Raw genomic sequence first — 17,777 nt, forward strand, 5'->3', positions numbered from 1 at the left:
GGCGGCGGCCGCCGGGTGCGCCACCGAACGAGTTGACGGGTTTTCCCGGTTTTCCAGTCGCTAGCTTTTGGGTATACGCACTAACTTATAGCGGGTTCGTTTCACGGCACTCGTGCCCACGCGTGCCCACTCGCAGCGTGGAACGGGTTCGTTTCGGCCGGCACTCCACGAGTGGTTGCACTCTCCGAGTTCGTTTCAGCGCTGACACCCCACGCGTGCATGCACTCGCTGCACCAAGAAAATCGGGAGTGCGCCAAAATGCAATCCCGTCATGCCTCACTCCGGCGGGGCCGGCGAGGAGCGGGAGCAGACGACGAGGGTTCGTCTGCTACGATGTGTCGCGGAACCGAACGGGAAAAAGAGTAGATTTTCTGATAAAAATCGGGTCCCGCGGGCCACGAAATCAAACGCGAGCTTGAATTGTGAGCGTCTGCTATTTCCCGAAGAAAGCAATTGACAACCCGTGATTTATTTGCAGGTTTTACATCGCTCTGTTGCCGTACAAACGCTGAAATATACCAGTGTGTAAAGAAATGCTCGAAACAAACGTAACAGCGGCCCCCGAGATGTCTATCACCATCCGTGTGCGGGTGAAAAATTTAACATTTGCCGACAAAACTCCCCCAGCAGAAACCTCTCACTACCCAATAAGCATCAGAGAAAGCTAAAGATGGTAACTTTACCCGAGGATTGGGCAACATCATCATGTTTAACATTTACCTACGTCAGATAACTTGCCCCGTCGTATTTTGTTCGAGAAAGCTCTCGTTCTCGACGCCGTGCACCAAGGCTAATATCTGATCCACCTATAATGACGATCCAAATCGAAAGTCCCAGTTTTGCTGGATATTCCAACAGGCTAGTTTTAAGCCGTACCCTTTCAGTGGTTCACGCATAATACCATGCTCAAACGGATCAAGCTTCTGCTCGGACAGCATCATCAGTTTTCTTCAGTGTAAACGGTTATAAGAATAACCAGCTGCTTTGTAGACAGCTGGTTGCGGAAATTTACGCATTCTGTAACTACCTCTACGGCAGCCGAGCTGCTTGAACTCATCGCAACTATAAACTACAGGTTGCAGCGACCAACGTTCGTAGATAAACGTTGGTAGCAACTGCATTCACGCATTCCCACGCATCACTCCGAATAGAAAGGCGCTAGTTTCGGTTTGAAGTCGGTGCCTTTTCTACAACATAGATGGCGGCAGCATCAGTCTTCTGCACTCGGTGCATTTGGCGAGTTCGTTTGAGTCCAGTTTTCCGTGCAACACTCTGTGAGTGCGATGCATTCTGGGAGAGAACTCGAACGGTGCCAGTGCGTGTGAAACGAACTCGCTATAGGGGTGTCGCGAACCGGCCGGGGTTCGAGTTCGACCAGGTTCGACTTTTTCAAACTTTTGGTGGAAAATTCGACGAACCTTGTATTGAGGTTCGACTCGTGTGCGCATGCGCGACATGCTGACCAGTTGGCTTCGGATTGGATGGTGATGGCTAAGGGATGAATAAAGGGCAGTGCTGATTGGTTATTTCAGTTAACACAGTACAAAAATTAAGTTATTAACTCCTTTAGTGATCAGAATTAGTTTATTTTAATTGCAACTGTTTATAAAACTAAAAAAAAAACACTTTTCATAAAAAAAAAATTTCAAACCTAGACATGCTTGTATCAAGGTCTGGCCACACTGTCCACGAAGTCGAACCAGTCGAATTTGGTGAAAAGTTCGAAGGTTCGTCGAACCGGTTCGACCCTGTCGAACCCCGGAAGTTCGACCTAAAAATCTGGTTCGACTAAAGTTCGCGACACCCCTAATTAAAACAAAATCAGCTTACCTTCTATATTTAGACGGCTAGAGCAACAGAGGTAGGTGCCGCTTGGACTGCGTACTCGCTGAACGAGAACGATCTTGGCGTCACGACCACATAGCGGCTGATTTCCAGTGTTGCCGGAACCTCGAGCGGCTAGTTTCGGTTTTGTCGGCCGCGCCCCAAACAAAACTTTGAGACGTCGATATCTTTAAAGCTACGCACAATAACGAGAAAAAAATTACACCTTGCAATTCAGGGGCGCTAACTGCACTAAAAACAGCCATAATCCCAAAATCGAAAGTATGGACCGGAGTTGCCCTTTAAATATGATTGCAGGGCCCCTTTAAAGTATTTCTCAACACCGGTAACCTTTAAAAAAATATAATTTGATCATTGTGCAGGAGACAGCAGTGAAACGAGACCAGGTGCTTGCTGGGCACTTTCGCCGTGCTTTTCACTCGGCGGAACGTGAACATAGACTTTGAAATAAAGATTCGACGCAAGTGGCCGATTTTCTCCACCGCCTTATATTTTTTCTGAGCCTCGCACGAAAAACGTGTCTTTTTGGTTATCCGGCAACCAGTATTTGCCCTTGGAATCAGGGGCTGAAGCATCACACTTTCTTGGAATGAACTGATCTAATTATCGGAGTAAGGAAAGCCATGCCTGAATCAAGCAGTATTGCAAATCACGAAAACCCGAGGTTTGCTTTATATACCTTGTTTAAAAAACTATTTGAAACACGTGCTTTCCAGTTGCTACATGATTTTCCCTTACAATGTTCGAGAAAAAAAAAAACATACAAAGAAAGACAAGACATTTACGGTGCAAAACAGGAGCCATTGTGTCAAGAGTCCAGCTTTATTTTCCAAAACAAAATTCCACGGAAGATGCAAACAGAAGAATGCACAATGGTCAATGCCAGCAAGTCTCAATGTGCTACGAAAACTCATACATATAAAATACATAAGCTCAATGTCAACACAATGCAGCCAATCACAGTGAGGCCGGCATTTTAGAGCGTAAAGCTCTACAATGCTTTTTAATATGCACAATGATGAGACTTAAACTAATTTCTGCAAACATACACCAGTAAGCAGAGTATGTATATCCAACATTTCTTTCAAGTGAGAGAGACAAGGATACTGTAGGATCATGTTACAGAGAAACCTGGAAAGTTTCACACATGCCAAGACTTCATGAACATTGTGAATGGGGTTACACAGAAGGTTGCTACGTACCAAGAAACTAAGCTCAGTTAACAATGAATTTAAAGCAGATTTTTTTTTCTATACTAGATTTACTACCTGCAGAGATAGAAGCGACAACAATACCTATACTTTGAATACTCTGCCCCGACAGCAAAGTGAAAAACTGCTAGCAGACAAACGCCTTTGTCTGAAATGGTGCTTAAAAAATACTTTCTTGAGTCGGAACATCTGATGCCTGCGCTGCCGCTTGCTCTAGTGCTCCCTAACGTTTCCTACCATTTGAAACAGTCTAATGACCTGGTCCTGTTTAGTTCAAGTTGACCTACCCTAACTCCAGTTCCCCCACTACACTCCACCTCACTAGTTGCACACAGTGCTGCGGAAGCCACGGGTGGGAGGAAGTGGAAAGCCGCTTTTGTAAGAATATTGAGTGACAGGCTAATCTCTGAGGGGGACAAAAGCAACATCTGGGATACACAAGAGAGGATCAGAGTAAGAAGGATGTTCCTCCTTCCGCTCCTCTCCAACTGCTTGGCTTGCGCTCTTGCTCCTGTACCTTTGGTAATGCTGCACACAACTAGTGAGGCAGAGTGTAGTTTCCAGAAACAAACTAGCATAGGCAACCTGGCAACGTAGTCAGTGCCATGGCACTGGCCTCTGAAATGCACTGTCCCAAAAAAATGGCTGACTCGTCTTCTCAAGTTAAGACTCGTGACATATCACGAAAAAGCCCGAAGTAAAAGTTCAGTTGCACTTAATCACTGTTAACAATATGCTATATACGAGCGCTTCTGAATTTCCGGCATAACAGACAAGCACTTGCCAGACTATGAAAAGTGTAAAAAGTACTTCTTGCACAAAACAAGCAAATCTTAACTCTAGCCTATCCATACAGAATCAATCCCTAATTTCCTACGCTACCTCTTCGTAGCCCACCGCCAAAACGGTGACAAGACACCACTCCTCCTGCAAAAACTGCACAAAACATAAAAGAATGGACTTCAAACCACACAAAGTATTAGAACGTAAGATCCAATGCCTAAATGACCAGACATGTTTTTCCTCCCCATCACAAATATTAAATAACTTGGCTTTGGAACATTGTTCACATCACTTGTGAAAAACGAAGTGCAAGGAGAACTGCAGGCAAGCCTGTTTCGACAACGCAGGCATTGCAACACTGCCCCTCACAACTACTTGCTCTGTGCACAGGCTGAAAAAGTTATATTGTCCTGAAACCCTGTGTGCATCAACATTTGTTATACAGGTGCAACTACCCGTACAACATTACAATGAGATCTGATGCTTTAGTCTCTTAAAAAGTGACAAAGTCTTGGTCTTTTGTAGGGCTTGCTCCAGCCTCTGATGTCTTCCTTTTGGAATTCCTTTATAAACACTTCAAAGCCCTAAGAGCAAAAGCATCACTCTGAATCTCCAGTGAAAGTGCAAGAATCACGAAGCCGATACTGACTAAGATTGTCCACGTCACATGCTAGGAACATCAAATAATAACTATGAAAATGAAAGCAAATGCAATGCAGCAGTAACGTTTTTGATGAGCAACGTTTAGAGTTCAGCGCATACAGAAAATTTGATTAGAAGTGATATGTACAACAGTGATTGCCCCTGCTCTCGATCTGCTCAGTATCTTCCCTAGAACTCATTAGGATTTAGGTTTGTTATTCTAATAAAAGACACGGAGCTGATTGTCCAGACAAATGAAACATATGTAATGGTAACTGATTACACCTGCCCAGTGGAAGTGTCACCCTGATATTACATGATTGATAGATATGATAGAAAGACTGATCACTAAACAATGCAAAAAAGAATTTGTGAAGGAAATTTGATTTGTGTTACACACTTCCATAGCAACTTTCTGAAACTTCTTTTTAGGTGCGAAAAGTTTCACAATCATCAAGAACTGCAATCATTGTGGCTGCAACTGACAATTTTTGTAGTCATTGGGCTCCAACACTTTTTATTAAATAGCAAGAATGAAGCTGCTACCCCTTGTGCAGCCTTACCAGAGACATGACTTTGCGTTTACACTGAAAAACAGCAATGATGACTCAACTCTTGGAAGGACTGTAGAATAGCCAAGTAACACGAAGAGTACTATGACACATCGAGCTACAGACGCCTAAAACAATTGCACAACAAAATTTAAAATAAATTGCAACCTTTGCCCAACTAGCAAGAGTGGTACAGCAGGAGGAAAACAATATGGATATAACAGCACAAGTATCACATGACAAAGAAAGGCTTTAGCCAATAGAGAAGTTGCACCCCATGCCTTATCACAGAAATATTCAACCACAATAACACCGCAGAAAACACTGGTCACTTTGGTTACATGCGTACGTCAAAAGAGGAGAAATACCGAACTCACTTTGGTTACATGCGTACGTCAGAAGAGTAGCAGTTAATTGCAATAGAAAAAAATGAAACAAGGTCATTACAGATACCGTTAAACAGGTCAATGACCTCTGGGATAGTCTCTTAGTACACGACATGCTGGTGTAATTCTAATGACGAATGCACTTTTGCAAACAAGCAGGACATCAAGCATTATCCCCAATGTCTGTACAGTGTATCGAAAGCTTGATTGCCTTGTCAGAATTCCATTTTACATAGCAGAGCACAAAGTAAGGTGTGTGTTTTGTTATTATCTGAGGAAGGAACCAAGAGCAGTTAAACTTCACCTTTAACTAGGCATCTTCATACATAAGTTCTCGAATTGGAAAGCACCCTTCGATTGATTACCTATGCTTTTATTCCTGGGTGGCGCATGCTCAATATTGCATGGTGGGTAATCTAAGGTATAACAAAACTAAATACCACTTAGACAATGCCAATACAATGTTGCATGCACCAAGAAATTAACTCCCCTGCCGATAATAAAAATGCTCCCCAAAGGGCAGTCCCTAGCTGACAGAGCATCAAGTATCCCAAATTTTACAGCTGGGAGATTGCCCCATTGTTTTATTTACAAAACCAGTCAACTTATTGGCCCATCCATCATGTCAGTCACAAAAGTATTTTGGTAAGCATCCCTCACATCCTAGCAGGTTGAGAAGAAGTCAATATAAAAAATAAAAATTTCAAAAACATTACATTTTTAAAACAGCAATTTGAGTTAGTTGGTTCACTTTTACCTAAGTGGCAAAAATATGCAAGGAAGGGAGAAAGTGGACGGTACAGAGTGTCCTGTATTGTCCACTCTTTCTTATTCTTGCGTATCTCTAGGTGATTATATATTTCATGTAGGAAGTTATGCCAGAAAAGTGTGGTGGGCAGACACTGCTTCGTTATGTATTCAAACAGCACAGGAATTGAAACTATGTATAGCTCAGGTACCTGCATTAATTCCTTCAAACTGTGCTTCTTATAGCACAATATGGCTGCCAGAAATTTTAGTTTCGCCTATTAAAGGCCGCTGAACCGGAGTGAGAATGAATGGTGAGAAGGAAACTGGGAACCAGTTTCCTTGCTGGCAGAAGAGGACTCTGTAAGTCAGACCTTAACAAGAACTGCCGAGAAAATGTTGCAAACAGCAATAGTTGAAGCATTTTACTAGTTATGTATGGAAATCAGCTTGTTTTTCTAATGCTACTCATGGACCACTTGAGATTGTTAGCATCCACAGTCAGCTTCACACACACAAAAAAAGAGAAAGATTGAACCATCAGCATAAAAGAATGTAGTACATACATAGAAAAGAAGAAAAACTATGTAATCTCAACTAAGGCTGATTTCACAAGTTGAATGCAACGTACAAGCACATAAATGCAGGCCTTAAATTGGCATCGGATTACTCTCTAGCCAAAGCTTGTGCCAAAGCCTCACACTTAAATTGCAAAAGAAAATATAGCTTCACATATAACCGAATGAGGTCTTGAATGATTTGGCCCAAACATAGCAAATTTTCAGCACTTCCTAAGCCAGATCTACAAGTTCCACCAAAAGTGTAAAATACCATAAGAATACCATGACCACATCCTTCATTCTTGCAAAGGTTCCCCACAAAAGAGGTTCCCAGCCGAGATTTAGACACAATGTCAAAAAACATGCACAAAGAAGGAGTTTGTATGTTTTTAATTCAGAGTAGTTAACAACCTTTGCCTGCAAGAAATGATATGAAACAAGAACTTGCTTTTCACTTGTTACCTCAATTTCACACAGAAACAACACTGCACACAAGCATAAACTTCTATGTTCTAGATGAAAAAAGTCCCTTCGCCATTAAAAAATCTTTGGGTGGATAGTAGTGAGAAGAAAAAAACCCTTTCAGATTCTTTCGACTCCTTGGTACCGATTTTCGGGCTGCTAGACCACATGACGACTAGCGCTCGTTAAATGACCGGGATGCCCAGCGTTATAGGAATGGACATGGATGTCAACTCGTCTGGAGTTCAGAACACAGAAAAAAAAAGCAAGACTGTCAAAGGAACAGGAAAATGACTTTGGGTGTTAAGCCTCCTTCCGGGGAGACGAAAATGAATGGAGACCGAGGAGGGCCCCTAGGCTTGCCACGGATCATGATGCTTTGGTCTTCTTCAAATGGTTCCTAAGCAGAGAAGCAGAAAACAGCTGCGTAAGTAAACATTGCAAGGCTGATTATAAAACACGGAACATTAACTGCCTCGCTACTAAGCTAGAGAAATACACACACACATACAAGTTCAGGCACTTGTGTTAGAGAGCAACCAACAGCATTATGGCTCCTTGTGTTCCACTATGATGCGTCATGCAGAGTTGAAATACAGGTACAAGGTAAGAAAGCCAGCTTAAGGGTGAAAAGGGCATGAAATACTTTGCTGGGGGCAATACATCCCACACCCTGATAATACAAAGGCCTCGGCGGAGACAGGTTTGGCGCAGTTTGAATGGCTGGGTGACCAAAAACCTTGGGTATTTGTGCATTGAACTGGGAGTGGTGGGAGGCGCCACCCATTTCCATCGAAGTCACGATTATCAAGCATTTGCGCGGGCGGGCGAAAGGCGTTCCGCAATCCAATCGGTCGATGCAAGTGTTGGCTCGATATGTGTTGTAGCTTGTTTCCTAAGCATTTTTAGAGCAAAAAGATGTTTTCTTCAGGTGCGGCGAGACGTCCAAACCGCCAGGGGAGAAATTGGCGTGGTAGGTTTAATGCAGTTGGGCAGTGTAGGATGTATTCCCCCTGGTAAAGTATTTGAGGGCGCGTATGAGAAAAGACGCTGTGGAAAGGAGGTCGCTCTGCTCCACTTCAGCTTCCCTAGTTTCCGCTTTTTGCCCCTGCCCCCCCCCCCCCCCCCCCCCCCCCGCACCGCTTTTCTTATCTTGCATATCACTATAAATGCTTCGTAGTACACTCGAGATCAAGACAATGGTTCCTCCTAATGTTGTCAGAATTATTTCAAGCTCATGGTGAAAGTATAATGCACAAAAAATTAGGAAATGTGTGCACACCGGGAGTGGGCCAGGGGAACCTGATTTATGGTGCCAGGTCTTATCTCGTCGTAACCGGTCAGGAGAGGAGAGAACACAATCAGTCAATAACACATGTGTCTGAACCGGGAGTCAAAAGTTTGGCAACAGAGGACGACAACTTTCTCTTTGTCCTTACAATTGTCCCTTTCCTTTTCTCCCACGTCTTTTCTCTTTCCAGATTCCATAGAAATTAAAGTAGGCAAACATTACAAATAATCCGAAAAACATTTTGGCCACATCTTTTCCACTTATATGCAGGGCAAACCATACACCAATGAGTAAGGGTGTGCGAATATTGAAATTTTCTAATATTGAAAAAAAGAAAATATAACTCAGAATATTGAATATGTGTGTACCATTAAGTGACAAAAAAAAATATGCACATACTTTTTACATTATTTTCCAAACTGACAATGATAACGAATTCCAAGTAAATAAAACTACACTAATCCCTCGTTATAACGAAATCACTTTTTACGAATTATCACATTTTTCGAAGTTTGTCACAGTTTCGATCGCAACACATGCAGCATTTTGAACCAGATTATTCAAAGTGTATCGACGGCCGGACATGCTTATTACGAAGGACAATCCTTACGAATTATCGCATTTCTCGAAGTTTGACGCGATCCCGATCCCAATGCATGCATTTTAGACCGGATTATTCCAAGTGCATCGACGGTTAGACATCGTTGATACGAAGGACGATCCGCCGATACAGTACGTAAACCAGCGCAACCCTTCCAAGATGTGCGCAAAAAGCCTGTAGCTGCGAAAGGTAGATTGTCTTTTGCCGCTATAAATGCGTGGAGCACGTGCTTTGCATGCGGAGTGTCTGTCGCGGCCACCTCTTTGTAGCCCCGATGCACCTGCCCCTCAATCCCGACTTGTTGAGTCAAAGGAGTAAAGAAGGCGGAAGATCACCACTTCAAGAGCTCTGTGCGCGCAGAGGAATGCGGCAGCGTGTTGAGCGACAGTTCTGACTGGAGTCTAGTTCCGACACTCCACACGGTGCCTGTGGTGCCTGCGGCCCCGCGGGACGCCTTTTTCGGAGGGTAATACGGGGCAGAGCAAGGGGACACAGTAGTAGTTTGACGTCTGTGATGTCATGTCCGCTTTTCGTCAAAATAGAGCTAGTTCTACCTATTTTGTTACCTTGACCTCTTCACTTCGAGCACTCCTTCGGAGTATGCTCCCAGCTCGTTCCTCCGAAGCCAACACAACTGTCATAGTCGGTAAAAGATGGCCCGTGCCAGTCGTTTGCAAAGTGACATACAGTCGCCGACCGTTTTTTCGGACTCCGATAATTCGGACTTGTTCAATATTTAGGACCTAAAGGCGGAGCCGTGACTTACCCCATAGAAATAGTGCATATTCACGACCAATGTTTCTGACAGCTTGTAGTCCAAAAGTTTGGTAATTCGGACAAATCCTCGCGAGCGATTAGCGGAAAACATCATCGAGAAGCGGCCACTTTGAATTCCATCTTGGCTGCAAATGGATTGGCTTGGTTTGGCAGCGCTACTTGAGTACTCCAGAGTCCTACCGCTAGGTGACGCTATGCTAGCCCTTTTTTTCCATTATACTGCACGTCATCATCATCATCATCATTTCACTTTTTTTTTTTTTCCATCCCTTCGCGCCTCCGCCCCACTTTCGCGTCGACAGTCGCCATTTTGCACTCGTGGATTTGTGCCTCATCTCGTTCGGACAACGCTGGCTTGGACCTCATGGCCCTATCTGTTCTTCTGCCGCCGCGATGTGTCGTTAAGAAGCGCAGAAAGTGCTCGACTGTGGCTCTAGAAAAGAAGGCAGCGCTTCTCAAGCTAGCAGAAAGTTGGCGAACACAAACGGGGGCGTAACCTAAAACAAGGCACACAGGCGTAACCTGGAACAAGGCACTATTTACGGCTTTTTCAAGCCGACTTGGAAGTAATAAAGGCAAGTTTTTCAATCTGCTGATTTTTCGGACTGCTCTATTATTTGGACGTTTTCTCGGTCCCTGCGAAGTCCGAATAATCGATCGGCGACTGTAGATGGAAACAAATCGCCGCGGCGTTTTTGACGGCCTCGGAGATGCAGAAGCGAGCCTACGCTAAAAAAGATATGTTTCAACTACAGTGGACTCCTCTTAAACGGAACTTGACGGGACAAGAAAATTTGTTCCATTTATCAGAAGTTCATTTAAGCAAAGTACACAAAATTTGAGCTTCATTACTTTATTTCAAAAGCTTCAATTGTAGATAACATGGCTGACTAAACAAAACAAGGTTATGGCCTCTTGTTAAGTTTTAAAGTACATAATCTTGACAGGCTGGAGAAAAACTCCGTGCACATCTCCTAAAGCATCAAACACAGCTAATGTTGCTAAAAACAAAACAAGAAAAATAGATGATTTTGTATGGCATTGTTTAAGCACTTTTCTCACAAATTCTGAGTGCACTGCTGAGCAGCTGGACAGAAACTCTGTGCACCTACCTGTTTTAAAGCATTGAACACACCTAATGTTGCTGGTTAGAAAAAAAAAAAGAAGTCAATGAGAGTTTGTTTGCCATTGCTCAAGCACTTCTTCACAAAGTAGGAGTGCGTTGCTGAGAGGCTGGGCAGAAACTCTGTGGAACTGTTATGTTCAAAGTAGCACTGCAACAGTGTGACAGCATCTCTCGCTGCGATCGCACCCCATGTTGTCATCACTTGACTGGTCTTCACCCCGAACTCAGCACTCAGTTCCTAAAGTCTCTCCTCACGGCATGTTGCAATGTTGGCGTCCAGCGTTTCATAGTCCTCTCACGTGAAAGAAGTGGATTGGATAACCTGCCTGAAGAGAGTGTCAGCCTCAGCAGCTACAGACATCTCCATTAACTGCCGCACTTTCTCCGGAAACAGTCTTAAAAACCATGCCGCTTTTGAAAACAACTAAGCCAACCGTCGCTTACCCTGAAGTTCTCGATTCCCATCTGAGAAAAAATCTCTCAGGCCTTCTCCTCCAAGAGGGGTCTGTTGATCGGCAAATTGGCGCTGCGTGCACGCTTGAATCAGAGTAGAAGCACATCCTCAATTTCACCGTACACCGTCGTCCGCATCCGGATATGGTCTGTCGTGAAGCTCCCAAGCTCGACGGCGTCTTCAATCTTTCCTTTGTTCTTCAATATCCTGAATAGCGTGGACTTGAGGATCCTAAATTTCTTGGCGATTTCAGTCTTTGTAAGTTGGTTGTAATCAAGTTCTTGAATTATCTTGACTTTCGTTGCGAGCGAAATTGCACGGTGCTGTCGTTTCCTGGCGGTTTCCATTGCGGATCTACGATGAGAGTGATAAGATATGGCAACGTCGTTTACTCGGGAACATGTGCTATCGTTGGATTGGCTTGGCTAGGCTATGGGGGCTTGGCTATTGCTAATTTACATAGTGGTCCGACGTTTATAGTTTTCGTTCAGTTTAGTTTAATTTAACATGGTTAAAGATTGTGCACAAAGAGACTAGGACAAACGAGGATTTTCAGCCATGTTTAACGTTTACCGAGGGGGGTTTGCGGGTTTTTTGGCGCAACAGCAACGGAGGCCATACTGCGCCAGACTAAATTAACTAATGAAACTCCTATGGTTACCTCATTACAAAAAGATGATCCTGAAAACAACTGGGACTAGATCTGGTGTATAAGGCCAGTGCTAGTAATATATGATAAAACTCGATCAAGAGGAACGAGAGGGTGCTTTCCCAGCAAAAGAGCGGGATGAAATGGAATACAAAATCTAAAAAACTCAGGAAAATGAGCGCGACGTTCGGTGTCGAATTCCGGGCAGATCCACAAAATATGAAGTATAGTAAGATTGTCTCCACAGTGCTCACAAACTGGTGGATCCTCCCCATAAAGGAGATATCTGTGTGTAAGGAAGGAATGCCCGATTCGAAGCCGGCACAATACAACTTCGTGAAAGCGGTTCTTAAGTGAGGAGCTCTCCCAAGACCCAAGGACTGGTTTGCTTACATGGAGCTTGTTATTAGACTCCATGGCCCACTCTGCATGCCATAAACGAAAAAGTGACGACTTAATTAATGACTTGATATCCTGATAGGGAAAGCTAGCTTGATATCGAGAGCAGTTACCTGAAGATGCAGCGAGCCTGTCTGCCTCCTCATTACCCTTTATTCCCACATGACTCGGAACCCAGCAGAATTTTATATTGTGACCTTTACGTAAAGCTCCATTAAGTTTACTTCGCACCTGTTCCACAAGCATATTCTTGGTGGCTTTTAGAGAGCAAACTGCAGTAATGGCACTTTGAGAGTCCACAAATATTACGGCCCGTCTAGTTTTAGTCTTCAGAATATAATCCAATGCAAAAGACACAGCATAGATTTCAGCAGTAAATATGCTCGAAAATTCCTCTAGACGTGTAACTTTTACAAAACGACCTGAATGCACGGCACACCCGACAAACGATGAAGTCTTGGCACCGTCTGTGTAAAAGTGAGCATAATCTTTATATTTCTCTTCCAGGTCAAGGAATTCCTGCTGAATAACAAGAGCTGATATGCTATTCTTATTAAACTTAGTGAGAGTCCAGTCACAAAAAACACGTACCACATTCCAGGGCGCCACGCAGACTGTGTTTTGAATTAGGTTAAGTTCGTCCAGACGAAGTTGAAGTGAGGAACAAGATTGCTCTACACGAAAACTTAACGGTCTGACGATGCTTGGCTTATTTTCAAAGAGACGGTAGAATTGAGACCTTTGTATGGAATGATACGTTGGGTGATCAGGGTTTGCTAGGATCCTAGACGCGTAGGTTAGGCTGAGGTATTGACGTCTTTTGCACAGCGACATCTCATTTGATTCCGCATACAAACTAAGTACAGGCGATGTCCGAAAAGCACCTGTTGCCAAACGCAAGCCAAGATGATGTACAGGATCCAACATCTTGAAAGCAGATGGGCGAGCCGATCCGTACACCACGGCGCCATAATCAAGACGAGATTGCACAAGCGCGGTGTACAAATGCAACAGACATTTTCGGTCCGACCCCCATGATTTATGAGCCAAAACTTTCAGAAGGTTTGTGGAACGAAGGCAAATTTCTTTCAGAAATTTCAGGTGGGGAATGAAGGTAAGTTTTTTGTCAAATAAAACACCAAGAAACTTGTGCTCCTTCCTAACAGGAATTAGAGTACCGTTTAGTTTCAAAACTGGGTCTAAGGAGAGCCCACGACGTAGGGAAAAAGGCACACAGACTGTCTTTGCAACAGAGAACTTGAAACCATTTTCGTCTGCCCACTTACAAAGTTTGTTTATAGCCAGTTGTAACTGCCGCTCACAACTAGAAAGATTGCAAGAAGATGAGGAGATCTGTACATCGTCAGCATAGAGAGAGTAGGAAATGGACCGACGTAGCATTCGTGTGAGAGAATTCATTTTCAGTACAAACAAAGTGACGCTCAAAATGCCTCCCTGTGGGACTCCGTTTTCTTGAACAAAAGGTTTAGACAGGGTGCTGCCAAGCCGGACTTGAAAGGTTCTGTTTGTTAAAAAGTTCTTAATGCATTGCAACATCCTACCACGGATATTGCAAGCATACAAGTCTTTCAGGATACCATATCTCCAAGTGGTATCATATGCCTTGTCTAAGTCAAAAAACACAGCAACACAGTGCTGCTTGTTCACAAATGCTTCGCGTATAACGGTTTCTAGGCGAACCAAATTATCGAGAGTAGATCGACCTCGGCGAAACCCGCACTGATATTTGTCAAGGACCTTTTGCCTTTCTAATATGTATACTAACCGTCTGTTTATAAGCCTTTCAAATGTTTTCCCAACACAGCTCGTCAGAGCAATGGGACGGTAACTTGATGGTAGTGAAGGGTCTTTCTGCGGCTTTAGGAGCGGGATGACATGAGCATGCTTCCAGGCATGGGGAAAGCAGGCTTTTTCCCACAATAAATTGAAAAACAAGAGAAGACTTTTCAGGGACTCAGGAGAAAGGCGACGAAGCATTTCATAATGAACTGCGTCGGGCCCTGGAGCAGAAACCCTCGTTATGTCAAGTGCCACTTCAAGCTCATACTGCGTAAAAGGCTGGTTATAAGGCTCAGAGTCTCCTCCAGACATGGAGATATTTTGCCGCTCTGCACAAGATTTAAATCTACTGAACGAATCACTGTAGTTTGCCGAGCTAGATGTGTTATAAAAATGTTCACCAAGGATGTTGGCGATGTCAACTAAAGATGAAGAAGGGGCATCAAAAGTAGGAATTGCAAAGCACCTATAGTCTCCATTTATTTTCCTGTATCTATCCCAAACCTCCTTGGCTGGCACAAAACTATTTATAGAAGAGGCATACTTCATCCAGGATTTCCATTTTGACTGCTTCCTGGTCCAACGGGCTTTAGCTTTCCGCTGCCTGAACTCTGCGAGATTACCTGATGTGGGGTATCTGCGAAGTTTGCCCCAAGCCCTGTTTTGATCCGCTAAGGTTGTGGCACACTCCTTGTTCCACCATGGTTTGCATTTTTTTGGCACATTACCAGAGGTTCGTGGAATAGACACCTCAGCAGCATTCAGTATCTGCTCAGTAATATACAGTGTAGCATCTTCAGGTGACATAGAGGAAAGCAGAGAAGGGTCCAAGGTGGAATGTAACCCAAAAAGTGACCAGTCAGCTTTATCTAACTTCCACCTAGGGATACGTTTTAAAAGTGAGGGCAACTGAACAACACTCTCTAAAACAATCGGAAAGTGATCACTGCCAAAAGGGTTGTTGAGAACATTCCATGTAAAGCAAGGAAACAATGAGGGGGATGAAATCGACAGATCTATGGATGTAAACGTGGTGTGAGCTGCACTAAAAAATGTTGGCTCTCTCCCATTAAGAAGGCATAGTCCAGATGCCAATAAAAAACGTTCAACTACACCTCCACGAGTGTCTTGACGAATACTACCCCATAGGGGGTGATGGGCATTAAAATCGCCTAGAATCATAAAGGGTTGTGGGAGTTGACCTACAAGACCCTGCAATCCACTAAGATGTAATGGAGTGTTAGGTGGTAAATAAGGCGATACTACAGTTATGAGGCGGTCTAAAAGAAGGCGCACTGCCACGGCTTCAAGTGGTGTGCGGAGCGGGACCTCAGAGTAGGCGACCCCACCTTGTACAACCACTGCCACGCCACCAGAGGGAGTATCACTAAGACGGTCTTTTCTAAAGACCCGGTGACGTCTTAAAATATGGGGAGAGCGATCATGAAGATGAGTTTCCTGGAGAGCAAGAGCTATCGGCCGAAGCTCATCCATGAAATGATTTATATCATCAATATTTCTTAAAAGGCCGCGACAATTCCATTGCATAAAATTCACTTTTGACATTTATAAAATTTGTTTATATAGGAAAGTGTAAATCAATAAAACTCGGTAGTAAAAAGATTAAAACTCGGGAGGGAGACCACTTGGATTACTTCGGCGCAGTAACCAGTTTTTTGTTCTTCCCTGCACGGGTCTGCGTCTGCCACTCCATGCTATCCCGGTCAGAAGCAGGAGCAGCCGAGTCGTCCAACTCCATGGACAAGTCTGCCTCTTGAGTCGTGTCGCTGGTGTTGGCCAGCGTTTTCTTCCGGCTTGGATCACGGGGAGCCAGGCCCCGGCCGCGACCAGCCGAAGAGGCAGCGGAGGTGCTGGGCAGAGTATCTTTCAACTCTGCCTGCTCCGGCCCCTTGAGTACAGGGAGAGCAGCACGAGAGTTGTGCCGCTCTTTGGAGGAGGCCCTCTCCAGTGAGTTGGAACGAGAGTGTCGCTCCTTTCCACCGGAGGAAGGCGTCGCGGTCAGGACGGGCATTGGCATCGCCTGCCTGTCCTGAGACTTAGAGGCTGCTGATGTGCTCCCTCCAGAAGGTGGGGGAAGCTGCTGCCCCTGCGGGGGGGTGGGGGCCCGAAAGGCCACTGCCAGGGCTTCAGGCGAGACCTGGGTGGCCTTCGATTCCGTTCGCGGCGGAGGGCCCCTGCGCACCGCGTCGGAGTATGTGCCTTTCGAAAGAAAGGAGAACCTTTGCTTTGCTTCCGGATAAGATAAGTTTTCTTTTGCTCTTAAGGTGAGGATTTCCTTTTCCTGTCGCCAGGAGGGGCAAGAACGAGAGTATGCAGGGTGAGGACCCTTGCAGTTGGCACAGAAAGCTGCCGCTTCACAGTTGTCGGTTAGATGGTCGTGGCTGCTGCACTTTGCACACGTCTCCTTCCCTCGACAGCTGCGTGATCCGTGGCCATAACGCTGGCAACGGAAGCACCGCTGGGGGTTGGGGACATATGGGCGGATGCGGCAGTTAAGGTATCCTGCCTTGATGGTTTCTGGCAGTGCGTTTCTTTCAAAAGTAAGGATTACGTGTTTCGAAGGAATTTCCTCACCATTTTTACGGAATATGATGCGCTTAACGGCAACAACGCCAACACCTTGGAGTCCCTCGAGAAGTTCTTCCTCACTAGTGTGTAAGAAGTCGTCCTCGGAGAGGACCCCACGGATGATGTTGAGCGTGCGGTGAGGGCTAACCGACACTTTAACATCAAGAAAACTAGTCAGTTTAAGGATCGCTTCACTCTGTTTTTTGTTGGTTACCTCCACTAGGAGGTCTCCGGAGTGCTGCTTTTTAGCTTTGTAGGAAAATCCGACAAGGTTTTCTAGTACCTTCGCAACAACAAAAGGTGACAGCTTTGCAACAGGTTTTTGTTCATCAAGTGAATGAACAACAAAAAACTTCGTAAATGTTTCTCCTTCAGAATCTTTGTCGATGGCCTTGGGTTCAAGACAACGCCTTTTAAAGGCTTGCCCTGAACGAGGTTTGGAAGAGGGGGGCGCCATAGAAGGGCAAAGAGTGTTCAGAACCTGTGGTGTGCCGCCCACCACGGAGCCCAACGAGGGAATAGTTAACGGACCATAACAAAAAGGGCTTTGCTGGAACCGTTAGACTATTAGCACTGCCCAGGTACTATAACCAAGTGTGGTTTTGGACAAGGGGTCTGTCGCCACCCAAGGTTAGCCCTTGCCACCAAAGGAGTTGAAAAAGGAAAGAAGAGAAATGAGAAGAGTGAAAAGAAGGAGAAGACAAAGGTAAAAGAAGGGAGGGGATAGTAGAAGTGGCGACTGACTGAATCATCCTGGTCGGGCCAAGCCAGGACACCCGTCTACGGGAAGCGGGGGCCGAAGTGGTGTATTGCCTCACCCGGGGGGCCCCGAAGGGTCCAAACCTACCCCGGGTTCGACTCAACCACCAGGATGCCCTTTTCCCCGGACACGGGAAAGCCACGC

The 17,777-nt window shown here is 44.9% G+C and overlaps 1 protein-coding gene across 1 annotated transcript in view; it reads right to left on the reverse strand.

Annotated features, from left to right (window-relative positions):
- Window positions 1-2,651: 2,651 nt before the first annotated feature.
- Window positions 2,652-17,777, reverse strand: part of LOC8053205 (zinc finger protein 385B) — a 50,792-nt gene continuing 35,666 nt past the window's right edge. The window contains exon 5 of the mRNA XM_040223290.2: window positions 2,652-7,587. Within this exon, the coding sequence (XP_040079224.1) occupies window positions 7,557-7,587 (31 nt within the window). The 3' untranslated portion in view covers window positions 2,652-7,556. The remainder of the gene's footprint in view (window positions 7,588-17,777) is intronic.

This window comes from Ixodes scapularis, unplaced genomic scaffold (genome assembly GCF_016920785.2).
Source record: "Ixodes scapularis isolate PalLabHiFi unplaced genomic scaffold, ASM1692078v2 PGA_scaffold1__304_contigs__length_218370807, whole genome shotgun sequence".
In the NCBI taxonomy this organism is placed as follows: Eukaryota; Metazoa; Arthropoda; class Arachnida; order Ixodida; family Ixodidae; genus Ixodes; species Ixodes scapularis.